Source organism: Haemorhous mexicanus, chromosome 12 (assembly GCF_027477595.1).
Source record: "Haemorhous mexicanus isolate bHaeMex1 chromosome 12, bHaeMex1.pri, whole genome shotgun sequence".
In the NCBI taxonomy this organism is placed as follows: Eukaryota; Metazoa; Chordata; class Aves; order Passeriformes; family Fringillidae; genus Haemorhous; species Haemorhous mexicanus.
Window position 1 is genome coordinate 21,230,673 of NC_082352.1, and position 25,469 is coordinate 21,256,141.

At 49.9% G+C, this 25,469-nt stretch overlaps 1 protein-coding gene across 4 annotated transcripts in view; it reads left to right on the forward strand.

Moving 5' to 3' along the window:
* The window catches only part of ZC3H18 (zinc finger CCCH-type containing 18), a 46,604-nt gene that overhangs the window by 12,966 nt on the left and 8,169 nt on the right, over nucleotides 1-25,469 (forward strand). For 3 of the 4 annotated variants that reach the window (XM_059857509.1, XM_059857510.1, XM_059857511.1), the window contains 7 exons: nucleotides 1,159-1,191; nucleotides 2,681-2,798; nucleotides 5,458-5,744; nucleotides 18,487-18,687; nucleotides 20,964-21,089; nucleotides 22,433-22,534; nucleotides 24,691-24,834. In XM_059857509.1, the coding sequence (XP_059713492.1) occupies nucleotides 1,159-1,191; nucleotides 2,681-2,798; nucleotides 5,458-5,744; nucleotides 18,487-18,687; nucleotides 20,964-21,089; nucleotides 22,433-22,534; nucleotides 24,691-24,834 (1,011 nt within the window). The remainder of the gene's footprint in view (nucleotides 1-1,158; nucleotides 1,192-2,680; nucleotides 2,799-5,457; nucleotides 5,745-18,486; nucleotides 18,688-20,963; nucleotides 21,090-22,432; nucleotides 22,535-24,690; nucleotides 24,835-25,469) is intronic. The other variant, XM_059857512.1, reaches the window with a different exon arrangement.

The window sequence follows — 25,469 nt, forward strand, 5'->3', positions numbered from 1 at the left end:
TGTTCTTCCAGCTTTTTTTCTCCCTTTTTTTCCTTATCCCAACCATGAGAATTTCAAAGATTCCAGCTGAGGCTGCGAAGTTGGAGCGTGTTCAGTGTGCAGGAGCTGGTGGCCCCAGCTGGGGCAGAGCTGGTTTAACAAACACCTGGGCTGGTCCCAGTTAAAGCTGGTACCTGGCCACAACAAACACCCTAAATTTAAGTGTTCAGGTGATTGGGGTTTTCAGGTAAAATTTCAAGTGTTGGAGACCTCAAACCCAGCTCTGGGAAACTGTTTGGTAGTTCTCAAGCCAAGAAAAGGAATGGGAAGAGAATTTTTGGGAAAGAGGCTTGGATTCTGCAGAAATACAGGTGGATTTGTCTCTCCTTGCTCGTGCATCCTCTGTTCTTCCTGCATGGACAGGTTATGGAAATATTTCCACTCCCAGAGGGTTTGCAAGGCTTAGTTCTGTTTATTTTAGAGTGGATGAATTACAAAAAAAAACTCTGAAAAGGAGTAGATTAAGCTTTTGTTCAATATTCTTTGATTTACTCTGGAGTGCAATTCTTTTCCCTAATTAAAAAAAAAAAATACAAAAAACCCTGTCTTCAGTTCTGCAGCCCGAAGGAAAAGAAATTTCTAAAGTATTAATATTTTCCTGAGTTTAATTAGCTCTGGATCTTGGCCTTGTGTTCCTCTCAGAGGCACCTGGGGTTTACCCCCAGTGTTCTGGGGGCTGTTCATCCATTATCTTCATTTATGACTGCCCTGTAAAATGCACCAGCAGCATTTTGGGCCTTTCTGATGTAGGAATTGTTGAGAGCAGGCTTGGTTTTCATATAGTCCAGAAAAAAAATGTATTGCACATAACCAGTGTTAAACAAACCTCCTCCAACAGCTGGAGTTCCTGAAAATTGAAGGCTGTGTGAACAGGCTGTGGCCATTAAAATATCTTCGTTGTGTGTGAAGGGAAAAGTTATGAATGTGCTGCTGGAAGCTCTAGAAAATGCTGATTTTTGTCCTCCCCACACACAATTTGTGGCCCAGCTGGACACCTTGCAGCCAACTGAGCACTGGAAGTGCAGCTGGGATGTGGAAAATGCTTTCAGCACTGTCTTGTGACATGTGGAGTTGTCTCAGTAGTTCATGAATCCCTTTTTCTTTTTTGAATAACTATAGGGAGGTGGACATCAAAGAAAACATTAACTATGGGTAAGCAGGTCTTTGATTCCAGTACTGTTACAACTGTAAGAAAATTTTCCTTTGCCTTTTTTTCCATTGCATTTCCTCCAACTTCTGGGGCCACAGACAGACCCCTGTCCCCTCAGCAGTTGACTCAGTGGATAGATTGGATTATTTTTGGGGTGGTACCAATTATTTTCTAATGATATAAGCACTGAATTATCCAAACACACAGCAGTGATCCTTTTTGAAATTAAAAAAACACTCCACCAGTATTACAGAAATGGGAAATTTGGGCTTGAGGCTGTGTGAAAAAGCAGAGTTTCCTTTCTGGCGTGGCTTGAGATGTTTTCCTGTCTCTTTGAGCACCTGGTGTCACTGAATCCAGGCTGCTCTGGGGTTGGCATCAGGAGTTTGTTGCTGACTGAAGCATCCCAAATCCTGGTTCTCCTTCCCTTGGCTTATTGCTTCACTCCAAAAGAGAAATCCTAAATTATTTAAAAGCACTGAAAGAAATACAGGTACCACTCACAGGACAGCACCTACATCTTAACCTGGTTTAGGTTATTTGGCACTGTAAAAATTCAAGAAGTGGCCTCTTTATTCCTTTTTTTAATAAATCAGAGTCTTGTTCTGGATAATCTGGAATTTGGGAGCACTTGCTGTGTCATCTTAGCTCTGCCACTGACTCCTCTGTGGCCCTGGAAGTTTCTTACTCCCTGTACTCCCTCCTCATCCTCTCAGTGGATCTGATGTTTGCACTCCCCGTGCTTGGATGTTGTTGAGTTGGGGAATTAAAACCATCAAACAATGTAAATAGAAATCTGGAGATGGAGGAAGCAGCTTTAAGGAGGGTGGGGTTTCAATCCTTTTCCTTCCCAAAAGTCCTTCATTCTGCAGTTGTGTGTGTGCCACGTGCTCACCAGTCCATGGCTGGGCCAGCAGCTGATTGCCACTGGAGGACATCAGCTGGAGAAGTGGTGCCTTCATTCCAGGGGGTCATTCCTGGTCCAGAGTGTTGCTGACCTGCCCCCAAAGCTCACTGCTCCCTGTGCAAAGCTCAGCACCAGCTCCTGTCCTGCACTGGTGGCACTGGTGGCAGCCATCACTGCAGGGCCAGGAGCTGGGGGACTCCTGAGGGAATTTGGGATGAGCTGTGGGTGCATGGGCAGAAATCCCAGCTCTCAATCCATGAGGCAGAACATGTCCTGCTCCCTTTGCAGGCACTGGAAGGGGCTCTCAAAAGCACTTTCTGTGTTTGCACCACCTTGATTTGAAGGCTGAATTTTTGGTAGCTCTTTTTTTGGTGTTTATCAAGAAAGGTTTGTGCTTTTCTCTGATAAGCCTCACTTTAAAAAGACAATTTGGTTGGGCTGTGTAGAAAATAAACATCTCTGCACAGCCCTGCTGCATTGAATGTGGTTTTCTTGTCACAGTGGCTGAGCTGACCTAGCACACAGAGTTTTTGTGGTGCCAAGGTGCCTTTTCCCTCTCTAACACTCCCTGTTTTTCATTGTAGGCTTGATCCCTATGCAGATCCCTATTATGACTATGAAATAGAGCGCTTCTGGCGTGGTGGGCAGTATGAGAATTTCAGGGTTCAGTACACAGACCCCGACCCCTACCGTAACTACAGAGTAAGTAAGGAACTCCCCCCTTCCCCCTTTCCCTTCCTGACTTTCTTCCAGGTTCTTCTGGGCCTTGGCACAGTTCCAGGGCAGTGCTTGAAACGGGAGTTTTCAAATAGTTCAGTCTCGGCTCAGTCCCAGCTCAGAGCACGCTGGAGGTGAGGGGATGGAGGATGTTCTGTTCCAGCACCATGAGGGTGAAAGCAGAGTTCCAGGCTTGGGAGTGAGGCTGGGAAGCTGCCTGATGGAAAAGGACATGGAGTGCTGCTTGACAGTGGCTGAGAAAGCCACTGGCACCTGGCTGCCACCAGCCCTGGCATGGCCACAGCCCCAGGGCAGGGACTGTCCCCTGTGCTGGGCACGGCTGAGGCCACACCTGGGGTTGTGGTCAGGTTTGGGCCCCTCCAAGACAGACCTGGAGGGGCTGGAGCATGTCCAGGGAAGGGAATGGAGCTGGGAAGGGGCTGGAGAATCCTCAGGGAGCTGGGAAAGGGCTGGAGAATCCTGAGGGAGCTGGGAAAGGGTCTTAGCCTGGAGAAGAGGAGGCTCAGAGGGGACCCTGTGGCTCTGCACAGCTCCTGCCAGGAGGGGACAGCCAGGGTGGAGGGGTCAGGCTGTGCTCCCAGGGAACAGGGACAGGAGGAGAGGGAACAGCCTCAAGTTGCACCAGGAGAGGATTAGATTGGATTTTAGGAAAATTCTTCCAAGGAAAGGGTGTAGAGCATTGGGAAAAAACTGCCCAGGAAAGTGGTGGAGTCCCCACCCCTGGAAGTGTTCAGAAAACCTGTGGATGTGGCACCTGGGGACATGGTCAGTGGTGACCTTGGTGATGGTGCTGGCTGAAAGTTGCACTTGATGATCTGAAGGTCTTTTCCAGCCTTAACAATTCCATGTCTGAGGTGGGAAGGTGATGCCTCCTCAAGCTCCTTGGCTGCTCCTCAGTGTAGCAGTTGAGCAGTGCTTGCCCATCCTTGGAGAGGGAGGGAGTTTCCAGGAAAGAACCTGGTTGAGGCAAGGGTTCCTTGTTAATTCCTGGGAAGGAGAGGGTTAGATTTGGGCAGGTGTGCTCTGTGCAGCAGCAGAGGGTCCAGTCTGACTGTGCAAACATCAGAATTGAGGCACAGGCCAGCAGCAGCCAGGTGCTGAAATCCCAGCAGTTGTGTTACAGCAGGAATGGATCTGGATGAAAACTTCAGAAAGGCTCTGAACCTTTCCCTGCTCTTCCTTTCCCCTTATGCAAACTTTGTGCCTCTGGAGCAGTGACCAGACCAACCAGTCCTGCTCAGGGGGGAGCTTTTCAGTGCTTTCCATCAAATCCTTTCAAAAGTAGCTTTTCCTTCGCTCTAAATCCTTGTTTTCTGCAGGACAGGAGCCTGGGCTTCACTGTGGCCACACATGACCAATTATTTTCCTGGTTCTCATTTGCAGAGTTAATTATCTGGTTATAGAAATGATCAGCAACGAGAGGAAAGACTTGTAAACATCAATACATTCATTTAATAAGCTTCATAAACCAAATTAATCCAAGCATTGCCTTTGAAAACAACAGTTGTGTGGGATGTGATGCTGTGTTTGTATCCAGGTTCTGCTCAGCAGGATCCAGATCACTGATCTCCAGATCACTGATCTCCAGATCACTGATCTCCAGATCACTGATCTCCAGATTACTGATCTCCATATCATTGATCTCCATGTCATTGGTTTGCCGAATATTCATGTCAGTCCTTTGCTGAGGGAGGGCAGATGTAATTCCTGGCATTCCCAGGATTGATCTGGAATTGTAATTCCTGGCATTCCCATGTCATTGATCTCCAGATTGATCTCCATGTCATTGGGTTGCAGAATATTGATGTCAATCCTTTGCTGAGGAAAGGCAGATGTAATTCCTGGCATTCCCAGGATTGATCTGGAATTGTAATTCCTGGCATTCCCAGGAATTACATGTCATTGATCTCCAGATTGATCTCCTTGTCATTGGGTTGCAGAATATTGATGTCAATCCTTTGTTGAGGAAGGGCAGATGTAATTCCTGGCATTCCCAGGATTGATCTGGAATTGTAACTCCTGGCATTCCCATTCATTGATCTCCATGTCACTGGTTTGCAGAATATTGATGTCAATCCTCTGCTGAGGGAGGGCAGATGTAATTCCTGGCATTTCCAGGATTAATCTGGAATTGTAACTCCTGGCATTCCCATGTCATTGATCTCCATGTCATTGATCTCCAGATTATTGATCTCCATGTCATTGAGTTGCAGATTATTGACTTCAATCCTTTGCTGAGGGAGGGCAGATGTAATTCCTGGCATTCCCAGGATTGGTCTGGAATTGTAACTCCTGGCATTCCCAGGATTGATCTGGAATTGTAACTCCTGGCATTCCCATTCATTGATCTCCATGTCATTGGTTTGCAGAATATTGATGTCAATCCTCTGCTGAGGGAGGGCAGATGTAATTCCTGGCATTCCCAGGATTGATCTGGAATTGTAACTCCTGGCATTCCCATGTCATTGATCTCCATGTCGATTATTGATCTCCATGTCATTGGGTTGCAGATTATCCACTTCAATCCTTTGGTGAGGGAGGGCAGATGTAATTCCCGACGTTCCCAGGCCGGGAGCTGCTCCCACAGCATCCCCACCGTGGCTTCTGTGTTGTTTTTTCCAAGGAAAGAGAGCGAGAACGGGAGCGGGAGCGAGAGACCAGGCAGCGGGAGCGGGAACGGGAGCGCGAGCGGGAGCGGGAGCGCGAGCGGCGGCAGCGGGAGCGCGAGCGGGAGCGGGAACGGGAGCGCGACAAGGAGCGGCAGCGGCGGAAGGAAGAGTGGGAACGGGAGCGGGAGCGAGTGAAGAGGGACGAGAAGGACAGGCAGCACAGGGACCGCGACCGGGACCGCGACCGGGACCGCGACAAGGACAAGGACAAGGCGAAGCCGCGCTCCCCGCTGCTCCCCAGGTAAGCTGGGATCCCGGCTGGTGGGAGTCACGGTTATTGCCGTGGGATAATGCTAGAGGTGGATGTGCTCTGAAGGATTGCTGGAAAGGCTTCAGCTTGAGGAAAAGAGTGGGAGTTGGTTATGCGTGTCAGAGGCTTCTCCAGGAGGTCCAGGATCTCCTTTGAAATTAAGGAGGATATGAATTGGCAGACTTCGGGTGGATTATTGTCTATAATACTAATAGTGAAAGAGATTTTTCCTTTTGAGAGCAGGATAATTAAAGTATTTTCAGTAATCTTAATGGCACGAAACTGTGTCAAGTAACGTTTAGGGTGGAATATATTAGCAAAAGGTTCTTCACTCAGAGCACAGTTAGGCACTGGAACAGGTTCTCCATGGAAGTGGTCACAGCTCTGTACCTGACAGAGTTCAAGACGCATCTGCACAGTGTTGTGACTGATCCCGGTGTGTGTATCTGCTGAGGACAGTAGTAGTTAGTGAGCCTTGTGGCCACTAAGTGGAGCTAAAACATCGGTGACAATGAGAGTGCATAACCTGACCCTGAAAGCAGGAGTGTCCTGTGGTGTGCACATGGTCGGCTCCTCCCTCTTCCCTTCAGGCTAGAGAGGTTTTGGGAGGATGAGGGACTCCTGCAGGTTGGTTCCCTTGGGGGCCTGTGGTGAATCTCTCTGAGGCCTTGAGAAATGTCTGTCCCAAGAACCAGGGCTGCTTTGGGAGTTTGTGGGTAGCAGAAGTATCTGGAGGTTTAAGTACAACTCGGAAAAGGAAAGGAATTGTCCTTGGAATGAGTGTCTGCTCAGTGGAATTGCAGCATGAGGTCAAGTTTGTTTCCTCTGACCACCCATTTGTGAAAATCCTGGTTGTGACCTGTTTGAAAGAGAAAATGGAACCAGACAGACTGAAAGTGCAGCAATGTGATTCCAGTTTTATTCCTCTGTCAATGATTTATGTACCCTGCCTTCCCAGCCTCCTCTGCCTGAGGCACAGTTTAAAGCACTGGATAAATATCCCAGTGGAATGGAAGCTCTGGTGTCACAACCTCGTTTGGTTCAGAGTCATGGAAAAGTATCACAGTTTTTGCAGAGGGACATCTTGGAGCAACCTGGTCTAGTGGAAGGTCCCTGCCCATGGCAGGGGGGTGAAATGAGGTGAACATCAATGTCCTTCTCAACCCAACCCATTCCATGATTTGGGATCTCCAGGAAAACTGCTGAGCAGTTTTTTGGGAAGAGTGGCAGACAGAGATTCCCAGAGTGTGGAGCACCCTGGGGACACACAGGCGTGTGTGGGGCACAGAGAAGTGCAGGGAAGCTGTTTCCCAAGATCCATTGGAGCTTTTCCTGCTGCCTGGTGTCTGGGCTGTTCCTCTGCGCTGGAGGAAGGTGTGAAACACGATGGGCATGAGGAAGAGTTGGATCAATGAAGAGCAGGGCTAGGAATGCCAGGAATGAGGCTCCACGTGGAATCAGGTGGTTTCAGGTGGGAGCAGGGCTTAGTTCTGAATCCAACCCAGAATTTTTATCTGCATTGCTGAAAGGGTGGCTGATTTTTGTGCCTCTTTCCCAAGAGGAAGTGACAGTTTCAGAACGGTCTGGAGGAGCAGCAGCAGCTGCAGAGCAGTTATAGGAATACCATAATTACATGTTCCGTGTAATTATAATCTTCACTTAACAACCACGATTTGTGCACCTTAATTACCACCTTGCCCCGTGGTTTGTGCTCTCCTTGGCTTGGTGATGGGACAGATCTTGTCCAGACCCATGTGATGGAGATGATGTCAACGAAAGTGATGTCACCTGTTTGGCAGCTCAAGGTCATGAGTCAGTGACAGTCAGTGTGACCCAAGGATGAGCCTGCTGGCTGCTCCTTCCCTTGGCACTCCTGGAGTCCTGGGCAGGGCTCTCTTGGGAGAGTTTGGGCTGCCAGTGGTGCCCAAAGGGTGCTGGGTAGGAGCAGTGGCCGTGCTCAGCAGTCTTGGATCCCTCTCATTCCACGAAACCACGTGAGAGCCCAGAGATGGGATGGACAGCATTCAGGGGATACACATTCCCTGCTTCCCTCTGGCACCAGAGAGCTGGGGATGCCTCTTGTGTCTCCTAAACAGACTCCTCTCAAACTCCTTGAGATGGTCATTCAAAAATAGTCTCTGATGCACCTCTCTGCTTTTTTTGTTTTAAGTCTGCTCTGGAGAGGGACTTTTCAAAGGGCATGGAGTGACAGGGCAAGAGAGAATGGCCTAAAGTTCAAGGGAGGGCAGGGTTAGATGGGATGTTGGGAAGGAGTTCTTCCCTGTGAGGGTGCTGAGGCCCTGGCACAGGCTGCCCACGTTGGAAGGGACCCTAAAGCAAATCCTATCCCCTGCCATGGGATTTCAGTTCCCATGGTGGGCATCCATGTCAACATGACCCCGTCCCACAGCTCTGCAGGTGTCTGGTGGAGAAAACAAACCTGCAGAAAGAAGTTTTGAAGAAGCTTTTTAACCAGTGAAAGCGTGATTCCAGCTTCTCCCTTGGAGGCCACATCCCTCCTCTGTCACTTGGCATCTGCCCAGCAGTCCCTGTCACGCTCGTGCTGTGACCTGGCTCTGGCCCGTGTCCCACGTCACTTTGTGACCAGCTCCCAACTTCCTCGTGGCAGTGCAGTGGCTCGAGCCGTGTCGCCTTTTCTCCAGATTGCTCCGTGCCAGCTGCAGAGGGGCAGCTCTGGCATCCTGGGACTGAGCAGCCCCCGAGCCCGCTGAACGTGTCAATCCCGGGATTGCTGCGTGCTTCCTGGCAAGCAGGATGCAGGGCAGTGCCACAGCACACACCTGGGGCTCTGCTGCCTCTATTTATAGACTCTGGGCTTTCCCTAATTGCTGGATCCCAGCTTTTGGCAGGTCCAGCCTCTCCGGGCTGGCTCACACCACGGCTGCCCGTTAGCATTCCTGCCACTTGCAGGGCCCACGCGGCCCTGGCGCTGATGAGCTGGGAGAGCTCCTCCACGGGGCTGGGAGTGCTCCTCCACGGGGCTGGGAGAGCTCCTTGACAGAGACTGGAGAGCTCCTCCACGGGGCTGGGAGAGCTCCTTGACAGAGACTGGAGAGCTCCTCCACGGGGCTGGGAGAGCTCCTCCACGGGGCTGGGAGAGCTCCTCCACGGGGCTGGGAGAGCTCCTCCACGGGGCTGGGAGAGCTCCTCCACGGGGCTGGGAGAGCTCCTCCACGGGGCTGGGAGAGCTCCTTGACAGAGACTGGAGAGCTCCTCCACGGGGCTGGGAGAGCTCCTTGACAGAGACTGGAGAGCTCCTCCACGGGGCTGGGAGTGCTCCTCCACAGGGCTGGGAGAGCTCCTCCACGGGGCTGGGAGAGCTCCTCCACGGGGCTGGGAGAGCTCCTGCACGGGGCTGGGAGTGCTCCTCCACAGGGCTGGGAGAGCTCCTCCACAGGGCTGGGAGAGCTCCTCCACGGGACTGGGAGAGCTCCTCCACGGGACTGGGAGAACTCCTCCGCAGAGGTTGTGCAAGCAGCACTGAGCTTTGCCCAGGGCAGAGCTGAGGCTGTTGGTAATTCCAGGCCTGTGCCAGTCGCTCTGTCCGTGTAGGGGCTCCCACAGGAGCTGGAGGAAGGAACAAACCAGAACCTACAGAATCAAGGGATGAGAGAGCCCGAAGAGCAAACAGCCAGGAACACAATTGCCTTTCCATTCTGCTGAAAGCTGGGAGGTTTAACCTGATCTCTAAACAACAGAAGAGTTTAAGGATAAAACTGTATAGAAGCCAGAGTTGTTCCCAGCATTGGTGGGTGATGGAGCTGAGCAGGAATAGAATTAACAAAGATTTAAACCCTGATGCATTCAGGGACAAGTGTTTCTCTTTGAGTGGAAAGAAGAGGCTGCAGTGTTTGGGCTCCAGTGGGATTGTCACATGTGGATTGGCCTGTTTTTGAAGGAATTCACAAAATTGTCTTCTAGTACCTGTAGGGAGCCACCAAGAAAGAGAGAGAGGGATTTTGAACAAGAGCATGGAGAGACAGGACAAGGGGAGATGGATTCAAACTGGCAGAGAGGAGGTCTAGATTGGATTGTGGGAAGAAATTCTTCCCTGTGAGGGTGGGGAGGTCCTGGCACAGGTGCCCAGAGAAGCTGTGGCTGCCCCTGGATCCCTGGAAGTGTCCAAGGCCAGGTTGGAGCACCCTGGGCTAGTGGAAGGTGTCCCTGCCATGGCAGGGGGTCGAATGAGATGAGCTTTAAAGATGCATTCCAAACCAAACCATTCCATGATTCTGTGAATGTGCAGTTGCTGTTTTAAGCTTTGAGTTGGGTTTTTTTTCCCAAGCTTAAGATGAGCACTCCAAGAAGTTTAAAATCTGAGATTGCACTGCTGGTAAAACTGTTCCTCCCCCTCCTCCTCCTCCTCCCTCCTGAGGCATCGAACACTCAGACAAGCCAGGACACTTTATGATCAATTAGAGGGATAACTTGGCTGTCTGTCCTCCTGCTCCCATCTCCAGAACGAGTTCTGATGCCCCAGGCTGGGCCTGATTTTTGCTGAGTGCAAAATTCCTTCTTTTTCTCTCCTCTTGCCAGTGGAGCTCCCTGTTGTGCAAAGCCTTTCAGGGATAAAGAAGTGACATGAAATATGTCCTCTGAGGAAACTCACAGCAGTGCAAGATGTTCTGACCCTTAGCTGGGGGCAGAGGCTCTGCACACTGAAATAATTTGCTTTAATCCTTTCTGTTGTTGCCATAGGCCTTTATCCCAGCAGCATCTGAGGGGAATCTGTTTGTTCCAGGGGCTCATGAAGCACCCCAGTGTTGTGGGGCTTTGGTGGTTGTATTCCCAAAGCACTGAGGGACATTCAGGAGATCATTCCCAAGGGGCAGCACTGGCACTGATGTCCCTGTGGCAGGGACAGCACCCAGGGAGTGGCTGGAGCTGTGCCAGGCAGGTTTAGAGTGGAGATCAGGGAAAGGTTCTTCCCCCAGAGGGTGCTGGGCACTGCCCAGGCTCCCCAGGGAATGGGCACGGCCCTGGGGCTGCCAGAGCTCCAGGAGAGGTTGGGCACCACTCCAGGGATGCACAGGGAGGGATTGTTTGGGGAGTCTGTGCAGGGACAGGAGCTGGACCCACCAGAGAGAGAAGGAACCTCAATTTTGCTGCCCCCTCAGCTGGGGTGGCCCTTGGTGGTGTTGATCAAGCAAGGAGGAAGAAGGTCCATGAGATGGACATTGGTTTCTTTCCCACTTGGATTTCCTCTCCAAGGAATGCTGGGGGTTCTGCTGGGGAGCAGCCTGGCAAAATGAACCTTGGAGTGAGTCGTTGTCATCTCCAGTCTTGGAATTTGTCTTGATGTCTCACCTAAAAGCTCTTCCCACAAAGACCAGACAAGCTTCAAGCTGTGCCTGGGGAGGCTCAGGTTGGACATCCAGAGGAATTTCTATATGGAAAAGATGATTGGGCTCTAGAATGGGCTGCCCAGGGAGATGGTGGAGTCCCCATCCCTGGAGGTGTCCAGGGAGGGACAGGATGTGGCACAGGGTGGGGATCAGTCACAGGCTGGACTTGATGACCTTGGAGCTCTTCTCCATCCTCAGTGACTCTGGGATTCTTATGGTGTAGACCCCAAATTCCATGGAACACCAGTGCCAGGTAGGATGAGGAGAAGGAGGGGGCTCTTGTCCTCAGAGGTGTTCCCAGGAGGTGACAGCAGCTCTGAAGGTGCCAGGAAGGAGCAGTGGCTGACACACCATCCTGTCATTATCACACACAGCACAATTTTTTTGGAAGGAAGTTCCCTCCATCAGGACTAAAACCTATTAATGGAGAGCACTTAGGCATCCATTAAAAACCAAAATAACCCTGGGAGTGGGGGCTCAGACAACTGACAGCAAAGTCAGGAAGGACAAATCCTAAATCCTCCTCAAACCTTTCCAGCAAGGAACGTTGAGCTTCTCCCAAGGTGTCACCTGGAGTGTGAGGTGCTGCAGATTCCAGGACAAAAGGTGACAAGGTGACGTGATCCCAGGCCCTGCTCACCCTTGTGTTGTTTTCTCAGGCTGGCTCAAGTTGACTTTGTTAATCTCTGAGCACATTAATGAGCAGGATAACCCAGGCCCTGGAATCAATGCAGGTTATCCAGGGCCTGCAAGTCAGAAAGTGCTGGAATGAGCTTGATTAGATAAAGGAGTGGCAAAAAGAAGGGAATGCAAATGGAGTGATTCATGGTGGTGTGTGCACCACAAAGCAACTGAACTTGTTTTTTTGGAAGAATCTCTCATTCTGAGTGTTCCTGGGTCATTGTTGTCTTTCCTCAGAGCTTCTGGTAGTCTCCCAATGCTGCCAACTGGATTTGTTCCCTGGTTTTGGGGGTGTAGAAGTTCTGAATAAAAGTAGCTGTCAGTTTTGGGAGGCTTGGTGATGGCATCTCATCCTGCTGCCTAAAGGTGGGAGGGAGGTGGATTTGGGATCCTCTTAGATTTCCCTGTGGAAATCTGTCAATTCCTTCATTGGTTCCCATTTGTCTGCCCCAGGAGGAGGAGCAGGCAGGGCAGACAGCTCTGTGCTCTTCCTGCTGTTGGAGCTGGGCACTGGTAAAAGCCTGGAATGCCCTGATTTAGTCTTGGATCCATGAAAATTGAGTGAAGGGGGAAACCAGCCTCCATCCAGGGGCAGGGATTTGTTCTGCAGGTGTCTGCACCTCCCTGGGCAGCTTCCAGCAGTGCAGGGGATTAAGGGAAGCAAATCACCCCAGGCTGTTGAGTTTCCCAGGCTGAGATGGGTTTTACCTCCTCCAGCTGAAGCTGGACCTCTGCTCCTGCACACCCCAGGTGTTCCAGGACTGCTCAGAGAAGAAATTCCCTTCTTTTCACATACAGAACGCATCCCATGCCACCCCAAGGTTCTTTGGAATCTCAATCCAGTGCCCTGCATGGAAGCTGTGCTGTGATAAACACGATAACAACTTGTTTACATCCCCGTTTTTCATGGTGCAGCTGCCACCCCGAGCCATGGAACCTGCTTAGACAGCTCTGCTTTCATTTCTGCTCCCAGGACTTTGGGGAAGTTGGTGATAAGAACAGCTCTGCTCTGGAGCCAGGCTGGGAGAGCTGGGGGTGTTCAGCTTGGAGAAGGAAAGGCTGCAGGGAGAGCCCAGAGCCCCTTGCAGGGCCTAAAGGGGCTCCAGGAGAGCTGGAGAGGGACTGGGGACAAGGCATAGAGGGACAGGACACAGGGAATGGCTCCCACTGCCAGGTTAGATGGGATAGTGGAAAAGAATTCTTCCCTTTGAGGATGGAAGTTGCCCAGAGAAGCTGTGGCTGCCTCATCCCTGGAAGTCCCCAGGCCAGGTTGGATGGGACTTGGAGCACCCTGGGATAGTGGAAGGTGTCCCTGCACAGGGACTGGATGAGTTTAATGTCCCTTCCCACCCAAGCCATTTCATGATTCCATGATGATAAAGTCTGTGGATCAAACCAAGCTTTCCAAGTTCTCCACAAAAAATTCCTGCTGCCTGGAATTTCTCTTGGTCCTTGAGCTGCTGCCTCCACTTCCCCAGCAGCAGCAGCAGAGTTTCATTACCCTAAATCCAGATGGAGAGCAGTGAGTGACTCAGATGTGCATCTCAAGGAATGTGATTTTCTTTGGCATTTCAGAGGTGGAGTTACAGGGAGATCCCCCAGCCTGGATTTTGGTGGAACAAGGTAATTCCAGGGCAGGATCAGTGGCACATTCCAGGCAGGATCCTGCCTCCTGCTGTGGAGAGGAGGCTCTCCAGGCGTCAAATGCTCAGCCCTTAGGGGAGATGCCATCTCAGATAGCTTTATCTCCCTGCTGGGATGATTTCATCCTGGAGGTTCAGATTGTATCTCCACTCTTTAATTTCCAAGCCTCTCCCCATCAGGCTTTGAAGAAATCCTTCCTTTTTTTTTTTTTTTTCCCTTTTTTTTTGAAGTGACTGATAACTCAGCTCCAGATGGAAACAGCTTGAGAAAAGCATTTTCCCTGCTAATATTTCACCAAGAGCAATGGGCAGCAGCTCCAAGGCCCAGCATTCCCTGTCCTGGACACACGGAGGTGGCTTTCCAGAGCTGTTGTCCCTCTCCATTACTCCAAGACAGGAAGAGTTCCTGCGTGCTTGCACTCTGCTGGAATTTATTTTGCAGCAGTTACAGGTCCCTCCACAGCTGCCTTGGCACATGGCTCCAGTCATTCCTCGAGTCCACTTCCTCTGGAAAATTCCACTGAAGGAAGAGGCACTGCTGACGCAACCTCAGCTTTCCTGCAGGAGCACAGGGGCTGGGAAGCCATCCCTGTACTTTCCTCCTGGAGAAAAGGGAGCTGGAAGAGCAGCCCCGGGCCAGGCTGACGTCACTGCTGCCCAGGGGTGATAAGGTTTGCTTCCCTGGGCCAGGATGGGGAAGGACAGGAAGCCTTTCCCCTGCACGCTCATTTTCCCCTCCAAGATTAGAAATGCTTCGGCAGCATTTGCATAATACATGAGGACAGCTTCAGCTGGGCAGCTTTTCCCCCCCCCTCCAAAGTTTTGTTGGGCTCAGTGACGTTCAGCTGGGGTTTTTTGGGAGGCAGGTTTATTTGGGAGCTGGCTGAGCCACGCTGGGGTGCTGCCAGCTGGAGCTGCCTCTGCTCCTCCTCTCCGTGCCAAAGCCACGCTCAGCTTCACTTCTCCTGATTGCTGTCATTGCATTCCAGCCAAATGGGCATCAGCGTGTTCCCTTTGGAAAAGAAAACTTTTAGTTGTTTTAAGGGTAAAATTGTCTTTGGAAGCTGCTGCCTGAGTGATTCTTTAGGATCTGGGTGGAAATTCAGGTGCTTTTGGTCATTCTTGTCTTTTCCTCTCTCTAATTAATTTTTTTAAAACCTTGTGGAAGAGACTTAGGAGTTAATTCTGAAATATTTCAATTGTTTCCTAAAAATTGGAATTTGGTGAAAAAGGTTGGGATGAACATGAGAGTTCTTAGCCACTCTCTGTGCTGAAGTGGGTGAGGTTTGCCAGCAGCCTGGGGAGCTGTGTGAGGGTGAGGATGAACTCCTGAGCTGATCCCAGGCTCACCAGCCCTGGAATTCTTCCCTCCTTCCCTCCCTTTCACCATGGCAGGTTGATCTCACTGAGCCAGCAGCAAACCATTCTTATTTTTTAATTTCTTGAATTGAGGAGCTGGGAGCTCCACCAAGCACCAGATCCAGCACAACATCCCCTGGCTGTAGGAGTGAAAGTGAGGAGAAGTGCTGCCCTCCTCATCTCCCAGCCACGGCACCTGGCCAGGCTGGCATTGGGATGGTCTCTAGGGAGCTGCTCCAGCTCACTCTCCATCCTGCCTCCTGAATTCCACTGGGGAAGATGAATCCAGCAGCACCAGATCCCAGCTTTAGGCTGAACGAGTTCCTTTGGTGATGCCACACGTTGGAAGCTCTGAGGAAAGGCTTTGAAATTGTCCTGACAGGAGCAGCACCTTCCTCCTCTGTAGTGTTTAGTGCTGAGTCAAAAAGCCAAGCACACCCCAAAAGGAGCTTTCTGTTGTGGTTTTCCTGGGGAAAAACCTTTCCTCCAGAAAGTGACTTCATCCAGAGGGAATTGCATCAAACCAGGTAATAGGTGCAAGTAAATGAGATTTGCTTTCAGAGTCATCCCTGCTCCCAGCTGGCACCCAAGCTCTGGAGTTCAGCTGGAGCTGTTCCAGCTCCCAGGATGGGAGTTTGAGGTGGTTTTAAGGGACAGTCAATCCTGGAGGATGCTTTTCTTTCTGAAAACTGCTTCAGGAGGGAGGTGATCCTGGAGAGGAGTGAGGGCATTCTTTAGTTTGTGGACTTGTGGGATACCCTGAGCTGGAAGGGACACACAGGAATCTTCAGCCAGTGCTTGGCCCTGCCCAGGACACCCCAAAATCCAGTCCTGAGCTGAGTCCAAAGGCTCCTGGAGCTCTGGCAGCCTCAGGGCTGTGCCCATCCCCTGGGGAGCCTGGGCAGTGCCCAGCACCCTCTGGGGGAAGAACCTTTTCCTGATATCCAACCTAAACCTTCCTGGCCCAGCTGTTGGTTTCCAGATTTGTCATTCTGGAGAAAGTTCTCCAGAGGTTTTATCCTGGATAAAGCTGCCTGTGCCAGCAGAATGTTCCCCCTGCATCTCCCAGAGCTCACAGACTGCAATGCCCTGGGAAGGGACCCTGGATCAGGATCTTGGGCATGCTCCATGAGCACCCTCACATGGTTTTCTCTCCTCCTTTCCTTGCTCTTTATCCTGCTGCTTCATGCACGGTGTGGAGGCTTTTCCCAGTCTTCCTTTCCTTCCTTCTCTGCACTTGGTTGGTTTGAGGATATTCCAGAGGTGAAACTGGCAATTCCAGATGGGTTTGTAAACACCTGCTGGAAGGAGCCCTCGGGCCCAGCTTGGACTGTTGAATGTTAGCAGTTCTATTCCAGGTTCTGGTGTTGCTCCAAGGTGAAATACTCCTGGAATTGTGGCTGTAACTGGGAAAACCTGACCAGGGCACTGCAGGTACCCTGTGCTGTATTCAACAGGCTGTGTTGGAGCAGGGCTGGGAGAGGGGGAGGATGGAATGGGGCTGCTGGGGAGTAAAGCTGAGCCATGACCCTGCCTGGGGCTCCCTCCCTGGGCACTCGGTGTGCGATGGAGGATCCAGTTCTCTTCTCCTGGAGCTGGAGTGAGATTGGTGGGAGGGATGAAGGTGAAGGGGGGGTTTTTCCTCTGAATATTCCAAGGGAGTTGTGGGACACAGAGTAAAGTTGCTTTTACATCAGCAGAGATAAGGAAAGAGTCAGATGCTGGATTTTTAGGTCAGCACATCCCAGTCCTGGGCTGGGGATGAGGAAACTCTGCCAAAAAGGAGGGGATGAGGCTCCTGTGAGGTGTGAAGTCTTCAAAGGACAGGCTCCTGACCAAGAGCTTTCATTATCCTGGACTTTGTTGAAGTGTGCCTGGAATTATTAGAAAACTTGGAGGTGGCTTTTTTATCTCAAAAAAGGAGAGGAAGTTGTGTGGGGAGTGGTTGCTTCAGTGGTGTGAGTAATGGGGTGGTACTGGCTGAACCCAGCAGGGAAGGGGCCTTTCCTCCACCAAATTCCCTGGGAACTCACTGCTTTGAGGAAAGGAATAAATGCATCATTGTCCTGCTAGTTTGGTGAGTGCAAGAGGCTTCAGAAAGCTTTAATCCCTCACAAACTCTGCCTGAAACCACAGGGAGAAGGTTAGAAGCAGGTAACTGAGGAGCTGAGTGCAGGTTAGAGCAAGGGCAAGGAAAAATTCCAGGTTAAATCACCCAGAGATAAGAGAGGTAATAAAGTCTCATCCTCAAGAAACTCATCCTGGAGTACTGAAGGAAGTGTCTGGTGCAGGTGCTGAAAAGTTGGCCCTGAATTATTTCCAGAGGGTTGCAGAGGAGAATGGAAACCTGGAGAACCAAAAAAGGGGGAATGAAAGTAGAGCCCTTAAAAGGGAAGGGAGGAGATGGAGAGTGAGGCCTGGCTGGGCACCACATTTGGTGGTGTTTGGGCACCCAGAGAATAATCCAGGGATAAACCAGCCTGGTGTATGGCCAGGGGGAGGGAACTGTTCCCTTTGGAAGGGGGCAGGAGGTCACTGGCTCTTGTTGTGACAGCCCCAGGGGTGTCCTGGTGATGGGAACATCAGATGATCCTGGCTTGGTGGTGGCTCCTCTCCCCTGCACCAGGCTGGGCTTGCTCCAGCTCTGGGCTGCTCTAGGCAGGACCAGGTTCCCCATTCCCTTCTCTCTTCTCCTGTCCAGTCCTTTTAGGCCAGGAGCTGGGCCTGGAATCAGCCAGGAGGTCACAGAGGGCTCAGGGGGACACAGGAGTCCCCAGATGTGGCTTTACAGAGCAGCCCTGCTTTGTCACTGGTTCACAAACTGAGAGCTCTTCTAATACTTTCCCACCCCAAAATGCTGCTGGAGCCCTACAGGGGAGATTAGGAGCTGTAAGCTGAATTTGGGGATTTTTCCACAGCCATGTAGGTTTATTTATACCTTTTATTATCATATATAAATATTAATTAATAATTAACATATTATTCATTATTATATTATAATATTATCAATTGCTATGTTGATAATATATTAATATGGTATTGTAATATTATATAGTATATTAATATATTATTACTAGTATAGTATAGTATGGCATATTATAGTATATTTTATTATAGTATATTAATTATAATGATTATACAGTTAAGTTATATTACAGTATAGTATGGTACATTGTAGTACATTATAGTATGGTATGTTATTATGTTATATTATTATATTATAATAATACAATATATTAATTATAATTATTATACAGTTACAGTATATTAAAGTATAGTATGTTATTATGTTATGTTAGTACACTATATTTTATTTTAGTATATTATATTAATTATAATTATTATACAGTTACAGTATATTAAAGTATAGTATGTTATTATGTTATGTTATATTATTATGTTAGTATAGTATATTTTATTATAGTATATTATATTAATTATAATTATTATACAGTTATAGTATAGTATAATATATTGTGGTATATTATAGTACAGTATGTTATGTTATGTTATGTTATGTTATGTTATGTTATGTTATGTTATGTTATATTATGTTATGTTATGTTATGTTATATTGCAATCATTATTCTGTCATTACACGATACCATGCCTGGCCGTGTCCCCTGTCCCGGTGCCCCTCCGCGTGTCCCCCAGCCCCGGTGCTGACGTGTCCCTGTTCCGCAGCCGGCAGCCCGAGGTCCCCAAGAAGGACAAGGAGGCGCTGGCGCTGGGCACGGCCCCGTCCAAGCGGGCGGACGAGTGGAAGGACCCGTGGCGCCGGTCCAAGTCCCCCAAGAAGAAGCTGGGCGTGTCCGTGTCCCCCAGCCGCGCGCGCCGGCGCCGCCGAGCCTCGGCCTCCTCCGCCTCCGCCTCGGGCTCCTCCAGGTGAGCCGGGGGCTGCGGCTGTGCTGCTCACCTGCTCTGGGGTCTGGGCTGCCTGGGAGGGGCGGTGGGCTCTCTGCACTGAGCAGCGAGGGAAAACGATTCCTGCTCAAGGACAGGTGATCCAAATTCAGGCCCAAGAGCACAAACAGCAGTAGACCAAAGAGAAAACAACAAGGATGGGATCTCATAGTCTAAACCCATCATTGGACAATTCACTCCAATATGCAAATGCACCAAATCTTATAAATGTGACAGAGCCTGTGACTGGTCATCCATTTTTGTGGCCATTTGGGTTCTGCTGCCCAAGGTAGAACTGCTGAGGCCTCTTAATAAATCCCTGCTTTATTCTTTAGCTGCATCTAGTCTCTGTTCTAGGTCAGCCTCCACAAGGCAGCAAGGGGGAGAGCCTGGGAGCGTGTCCTGGGATGGGATGGGGCTCCCTCATGGCTGTCATTGTCACTGCTACAAGTGAAGGGATGGGACTGTTTTCAGGCTAAGAACAATTTATTGTTCAGACAAACATCAGTCTCCGAGGGTGTGAGATTTCACAGGAGCAAGCATTCAGCCATAGCTCAAGACAGTCACAAGTTCTTTGTTGCAAGGCAATATAGAACTGTCTAACCCAACAGACAGTTGCCACAGGGTTTGTTTTGCTTTTCTGACCTATCACCTTCACTTACTTCTGCTGCACTGTGGATACTTTTATCTAATGGGCATCTAACTCACTTGAACCTATATGGTTCTATCATAACTTCTAAACTCTTAGCTTATTCCATACAACCACACCCTTATAAACTCTTCACCATGTTATCAATACAATTTTCTACATTATAAACCCCTCACCATCTTATCAATACAATTTTCTACATTATAAACTCCTCACCATCTTATCAATACAATTTTCTACATTATAAACCCCTCACCATCTTATCAACAGAGTTTCTCACTTACTTAAGGCATATTCTTACTTACAACTATAGAAACATAAGTTGATGAATTTTCTGCTTAATGTCTGTGTGTTGTATTTTTACATCAATCCAAGTGCCTTCCAGGGCTGCAGATCAAGCCCTTCAGTGTCTGTAGAAGTTTGTTTTTCCAATTCCCACAGGTGGCCAGGGAAGATGTTGAGGTGGTTGGAACAGGCTGTCCAGAGATGTTGTGGGTTCTCCATGCCAGGGAATAGTGGGAGGTGTCCCTGCCCAGTGGAACTGGATGGTGCTTAAGGTGCCTTCCAAACCAAAGCATTCCATGGTTTGATGTTGGGGAAAGCAGTCCAAGTCTTGCTGCTCAGGACCACCCATGGACACGTAGTGAGATGAGAGCCAGAGCAGGCAGGGAGCTGTGCTGTGACTGTTTGAGATCAGGAAAAGGCAAATCCTTGGAAAAAGCACTTTTCCAGTGAATTGGAGCTGGATGCAGGCTGTGTGATAGCAGCTCAGTGTGTCTCAACCCCATATTCCAAGTCATGGTGTTCCTCTGAGATGAAATACTCATGGCATTGTGGCTATAACTTGGAAAACCTGACCAAACCACTGCAGATACCCTGCAAGAACTGGGAGCTGGAAAAATTGGCTCCTGGTCATTCTGGGATAGATGGAGGGAGGAGTTGAGCTCACTCCAGTAAGAGCAGGTTGATGCTGCTGGGAGAACTGGGATTGTGGAGGTTTGACAGAGCCTTGGAGGGCTGGAATGGGACTTGGAAACCAACAGTGTAAAATAAGATAAAAACCACCTTTCAGAAAGAAACTCTGAATCTGAGAGCCTCGAGGCACAAACTGGATCCATTCTCTTTAAATGCTTGAACTTGAAGCTCCTGAAAGAGGGGGAAAGTATCCAGGAGGAATGAGGAACACGTTAAATTGGAGATAGACATCTAAAAGGCAGAGCCCTCCTGAAGCAGATTTTCCTGCTGGGATCACTGCACCCAGCCAGCTGGTCTGTTGGGGGACTGTCCAGTGCAAAGGCACAAAATATGTGGAAGCAGTTCCCAGAAAGGATGGGACATCAGTAATTAAAGGAAGAGAGGCTTAATTAAGGGTGCAAAGAGAGTAGCAACAACAGAATCCTCCCTAAAAGAAAAAGGGGATTTGAGGAGAGGCTGTAAATCCTGACAGTTCCCTGAGGAGAAGGCTGGTGGGGTTTGGAGCAGAACATCTTTGGAAACAAAACCTTGGGGGCTTCTCAGGAAGCTCTGAATTGTATTATTTCTTTTAAGGAAGCTCTGAATTGTAATATTTCTTCTCAGGAAGCTCTGAATTGTAATATTTCTCTTGCAGGTCCTCTTCTCGTTCATCCACCTACTCCGGGTCCGGCTCCTCCCGCTCGCGCTCCAGGTCCTCCTCCTACAGCTCCTACTCCAGTCGCTCCTCCAGGCACAGCTCTTTCTCAGGCAGCAGGTCCAGGTAGTGGCTCCTGGGACTGGGAACCAGTGGTGGGGTGGTTTCCAAATGCTTCCTGACAGTTCCTTTTTGCTCTGTGGAGATGAAGCATTCCAAGCCCTTGGCTGAGCGAGGGAGGCTGTGGTTGTTGGCTGAAGGAGATCTGTCAGCCACCCCCTCCTCTCCCCAGTGCTCCCACCCACAGGTGCAGTGCTGTTGTGGCTGGGCTCTTTCCCATGCCTGTGGTGGATTAACATTCCCATCATTTGCATTTTCTGATTGGAAGAAGTTCAGCAGCATCTCTTTTCTGTGGTGCTGGGATTTCTATTTCAAGAGGCAAATCCCATTTCTTTATTAAAGCAGTTGTGCCTTGTGATAGTCCTGACACTTCAAAGTAGCAATCCAGTGTCCCATGCTGATTAAGATTTATTCCTCTGCTACTTCCTTGCCCTTGCAGACAGTTTCCCAAGTCTGGAATATCCATAGTAGGAGAACTGGCTCCTCAGATAGGAGCTGAAGCCACCCAGGTACCCAGAGCAGATCCCACAGGTGATGGCAGAACACACTCTGTCACTTCTGGGACTGCTTTCTCCTAGGAAAAGCCCAGCTGGGAGCTGATTCCACCTGGGAAGTGGAATGAGCTTCCCCATCCATCCACGCTCCAGGCAGGACAGTGCCAGTGTGGGTGACACCCTTGGCTGCCTCTCCCTGAGGTGACAGAGTGAGGAACACCCTGTGCCAGCTGTCCCCAGGGGAGCTGTCACTCAGGAGTCAGGCTGCTGAGGCACTGGGGTGCAACCAAGGCACTTCCAGTCTTGGCACTGGGGTGAATCACCCCAAGAGCAGCACGTGGTGTGTGCTCAGGGGCTCAGGAAACAGCTCCTGCCCTTGGCTGTCACCTTGGGGATGCTCCACTTCATGCTTCTTCTTGGGTTCCAGAAATTACAGATTTGGTTTAGCTGTATTTTTTGTCTTTCTCCCCAGTTTCTTTTGGTTCTGTTTCCTTTTAAAAGATGAACTGCTCTAGGAGTTACAGGACATAAAGTAAAGAACATAAAGCTCAAAATCCTGCTTGTTTTCTTGTGTAGACTCCCTAAGGAGGGAACAGAGAGGATGGAGACAGCTTCAGTGTTGCTGTGGAATACCTGGACTGCCTCTCTTCTAGCTGATCTTATTTTTCCTTCTGTTTCCTACTTTTCCCACTGTCTGGTGACAGGAGTTAAGTTTTGTTGCAGAGTGCAAATATAAAACCAGGAGAAGCTCGGGAGGGTTCCTGGGGAGGGGGCAGTGGTGACTGAATGCCCTGAGAGCCAGGAAATCTCCTGCAATCCAGAGCCTGAGTTCAGTGATGTCTCCTTCCTTTCCAGGTCAAGGTCCTTCTCATCTTCTCCCTCTCCTTCTCCAACACCATCTCCTCACAAGCCACTGGCCAAGGCTAAAGGGGAATTATTGCCACCTCCTGGGAAAGGGTAAGGACCCAGATTCCTCTGGGTGAGTCCAGACAAGCCTTTCTGAGCTTCAGGGGCCTTAAGGAAGGAATGCAGGATTAAATGGAATATTGGGAAGGAGTTGTTGCTGTCAGGGTGGCCCTGGATCCCTGGAAGTGTGCAGGGTTGGATGGGGCTTGGAGCAGCCTGGGCTAGTGGAAGGTGTCCCATGGCAGGGAGTGGAATCTTTGAGGTTCCTTCCCATCCAAACCATTCTGGGATTCTAAACCTCACTGAGTTTAAGAAAGAAATAAAAGATGTAAAATAGAACCTTTATAGAGGAGTTTTTAGCTTGGCAGATTTAATTAAATAATGGCACTTTTACTTACTTGCACAGTTTAACTTGGATTTAGTATCTTTAAATATTACCTGTGTACAAGTGTTTAAACACTTGATTTAGTGCTGGAACATTCTCTGTGTGCAGATATATTTGTATAATCTAAATATACATAATAGGAGCTATAAAAGAGTTTAAATTCCTTCCTCTGCTGTGGCTTTGGTTAATCCACAGCCTCAGAATGAAGAAATGGTTCAACCTCATCAACTTTTCACGCTGGAGATGGATGAAAACAGGACTGGAGCTCTCTGCAGCTGGGTTTGGCACATTCTGGCAGCCCTGCTGCTCTTTTAAATTCCTGAAATTGCTATTTCACAAACCCTGCAGTGGCAAATTACGGGGACGTTGGAGGGTGACACAACACCGCAGTGATGTCACCTCTTCTAAGCTGACCTGCAAATAAATGACACCATGGGAATCCCCCTGAATTCTCCAGAATTTAGGACAATCCCCTTTGCCACAATTCTTGTCCCTTGTTATCCTGCCTTTTGGGGTTTTTCCCCCTCCACTTGGGGCTCAGCCCTCCCTGGCCCTCTGCTCCCTCCCAGTGCTCCTGGCAGTGCTGGTTTGGTGACACCAGGGCAGCCTGCCCCAGCACAGGGAGTATTGTCACTGCCTGACAAAGTGCCATGGGCTTAATCCTGTGTTCTGCAGGGGATCCCTTCAGCTACTGAGCACAGCAGGAGGAGGAATTGCCAGTGTGTGTGTGCAGGCAGCACCTCCCCCCTGTTAATGGATGGGAAATTGGTGCTGGCATGCTCCAGGGCCTGAGGGGGCTGTGGACAAGGGATGGAGGGACAGGACACAGGGAATGGCTTCCCACTGCCAGAGGGCAGAGTTAGCTGGGATATCAGGGAGAAATCCTTCCCTGTGATGCTGGGCAGGCCCTGGCACATCCCAGCAGCCGTGGCTGCCCCTGGATCCCTGGCAGTGCCCAAGGCCAGGCTGGACACTGGGGCTTGGAGCACCCTGGGAACAGTGGAAGGTGTCCCTGCCATGGCAGGGGGTGGAATATGATCTTCAAGGTGTTTCCAACCCAAAGCATTCCAGGATCATACTTGGAGCAGTGTCCAGCTGCCAGAGCAGAGGTTGGAGTGCTCTGAGCCCCACATGGGGCAGCCCTGAGGAGCCAGAGCCATTCCCATCTCCCACTGGGTGGTGGGTGACACATTGGTGCTCCCATCCAGTTTTCCACAGGGAACACAGGCCAAGGGACAGATCCAGGCACACACAGGCTGTTTTGCACCCTCCTGGTCTGTGGGCTGGAGTTAAAAAGAAGATTTTTGCATTAACTGTGCACATTACATTCTGAAGCCTGACTGGCAGATTTTAAGCAGGTGTAAGTGTCTGGGATGAAAATGATGGAATTAAATGGATGAGAAACAACATTTCCACCCAGTCTGCTTCAGGAGTTAATTTACAAGTCAAATATCTCCAGAATTGGCTGTTGTACAGTAATTTGTCTCTGAAGAGATGAATTGATTGAGCATATGGGGAACAAATCCCTTTAGGGAAATCCATGGTGTTTGTGTTTTGGTGAAACAGCCAAGTGTTTGTAGCTTCAGGAATCACATCAGGGCCAGGTTGGATGGGGTTTGGAGTAACCTGGGATAGTGGAAGGTGTCCCATGGAATGGAGTAGAGTGGGATGATTTTTAAAGTCCCTTCCAGCCCAAACCATTCCAGCATTCCATAATCTCTAAAATATTAAAGAACAAACCAGAGTTACATCATTTCTGAGGACATCCGTGCTCTGTGCCCACCCCCTGGGATCACACACCTGAAAATTGTCATTTTTCCAGGGAGAAATCTGTGAAGAAACTCACTGCCCTCCCAGTCCCTCAGCCACTCACAAAAATTACAGCAGCAGCCCCGGAGGCAGCCAAGGCAGGGGATAATCGGGAAGCAAGGAGGAAGGAACGTCAGACAAGGACTCCACCCAGGAGGTGAGAGATATGGGGGGTGGAGTGAGCCTGGATCTCATGGCAGATCCAGCAAATCCCAGCTTTCTGTCTCCTGGGAGACCCAGCAAATCCCAGAGTCCTGGTGTTCAGGGAGAAATCCATCTCCTGGGGAGAGAGAGAAGGGGAACAGAGCTGGGCTGGGATGGTCCTGATTTACCTTGAGTGGCTCCTGCCCCTGGAGGCTGGGGGAGGATGGAGTGGGTGGAATACAGGAAACGTGACAAAATCAGGGTGGGAGTGGGGAAAAAGGCATTTTTGAGAGCTGCTGCTTGTGCAGGTGGCAGAGTGGGGAAAAAGGAACGTGTGGGATCTGTTTGGTGCCACACAGATCTGACGTGATGGAGGGTCAGCAGCTGACCCACAAGGATACTCCCCACCAGAGAACATCATTCCCAGGGATGCTCCCTACCACAGAACATCATTCCCAGGGAGACTCCCTACCACAGAACATCATTCCCAGCACACAAACTGAGAGAAGTGGTGGAAGGGGCCGATGGCCCCTCAGGGAGGGCTGGGTGTCAGTCAGAGGGTGCTGAGCAAATCTCTGCTTTTCTCTTGGGGTTTTCCTCCCTTCTCTGTCTCTGCCATTGCAATTGTCATTGTGGGAGGGGTGTTTG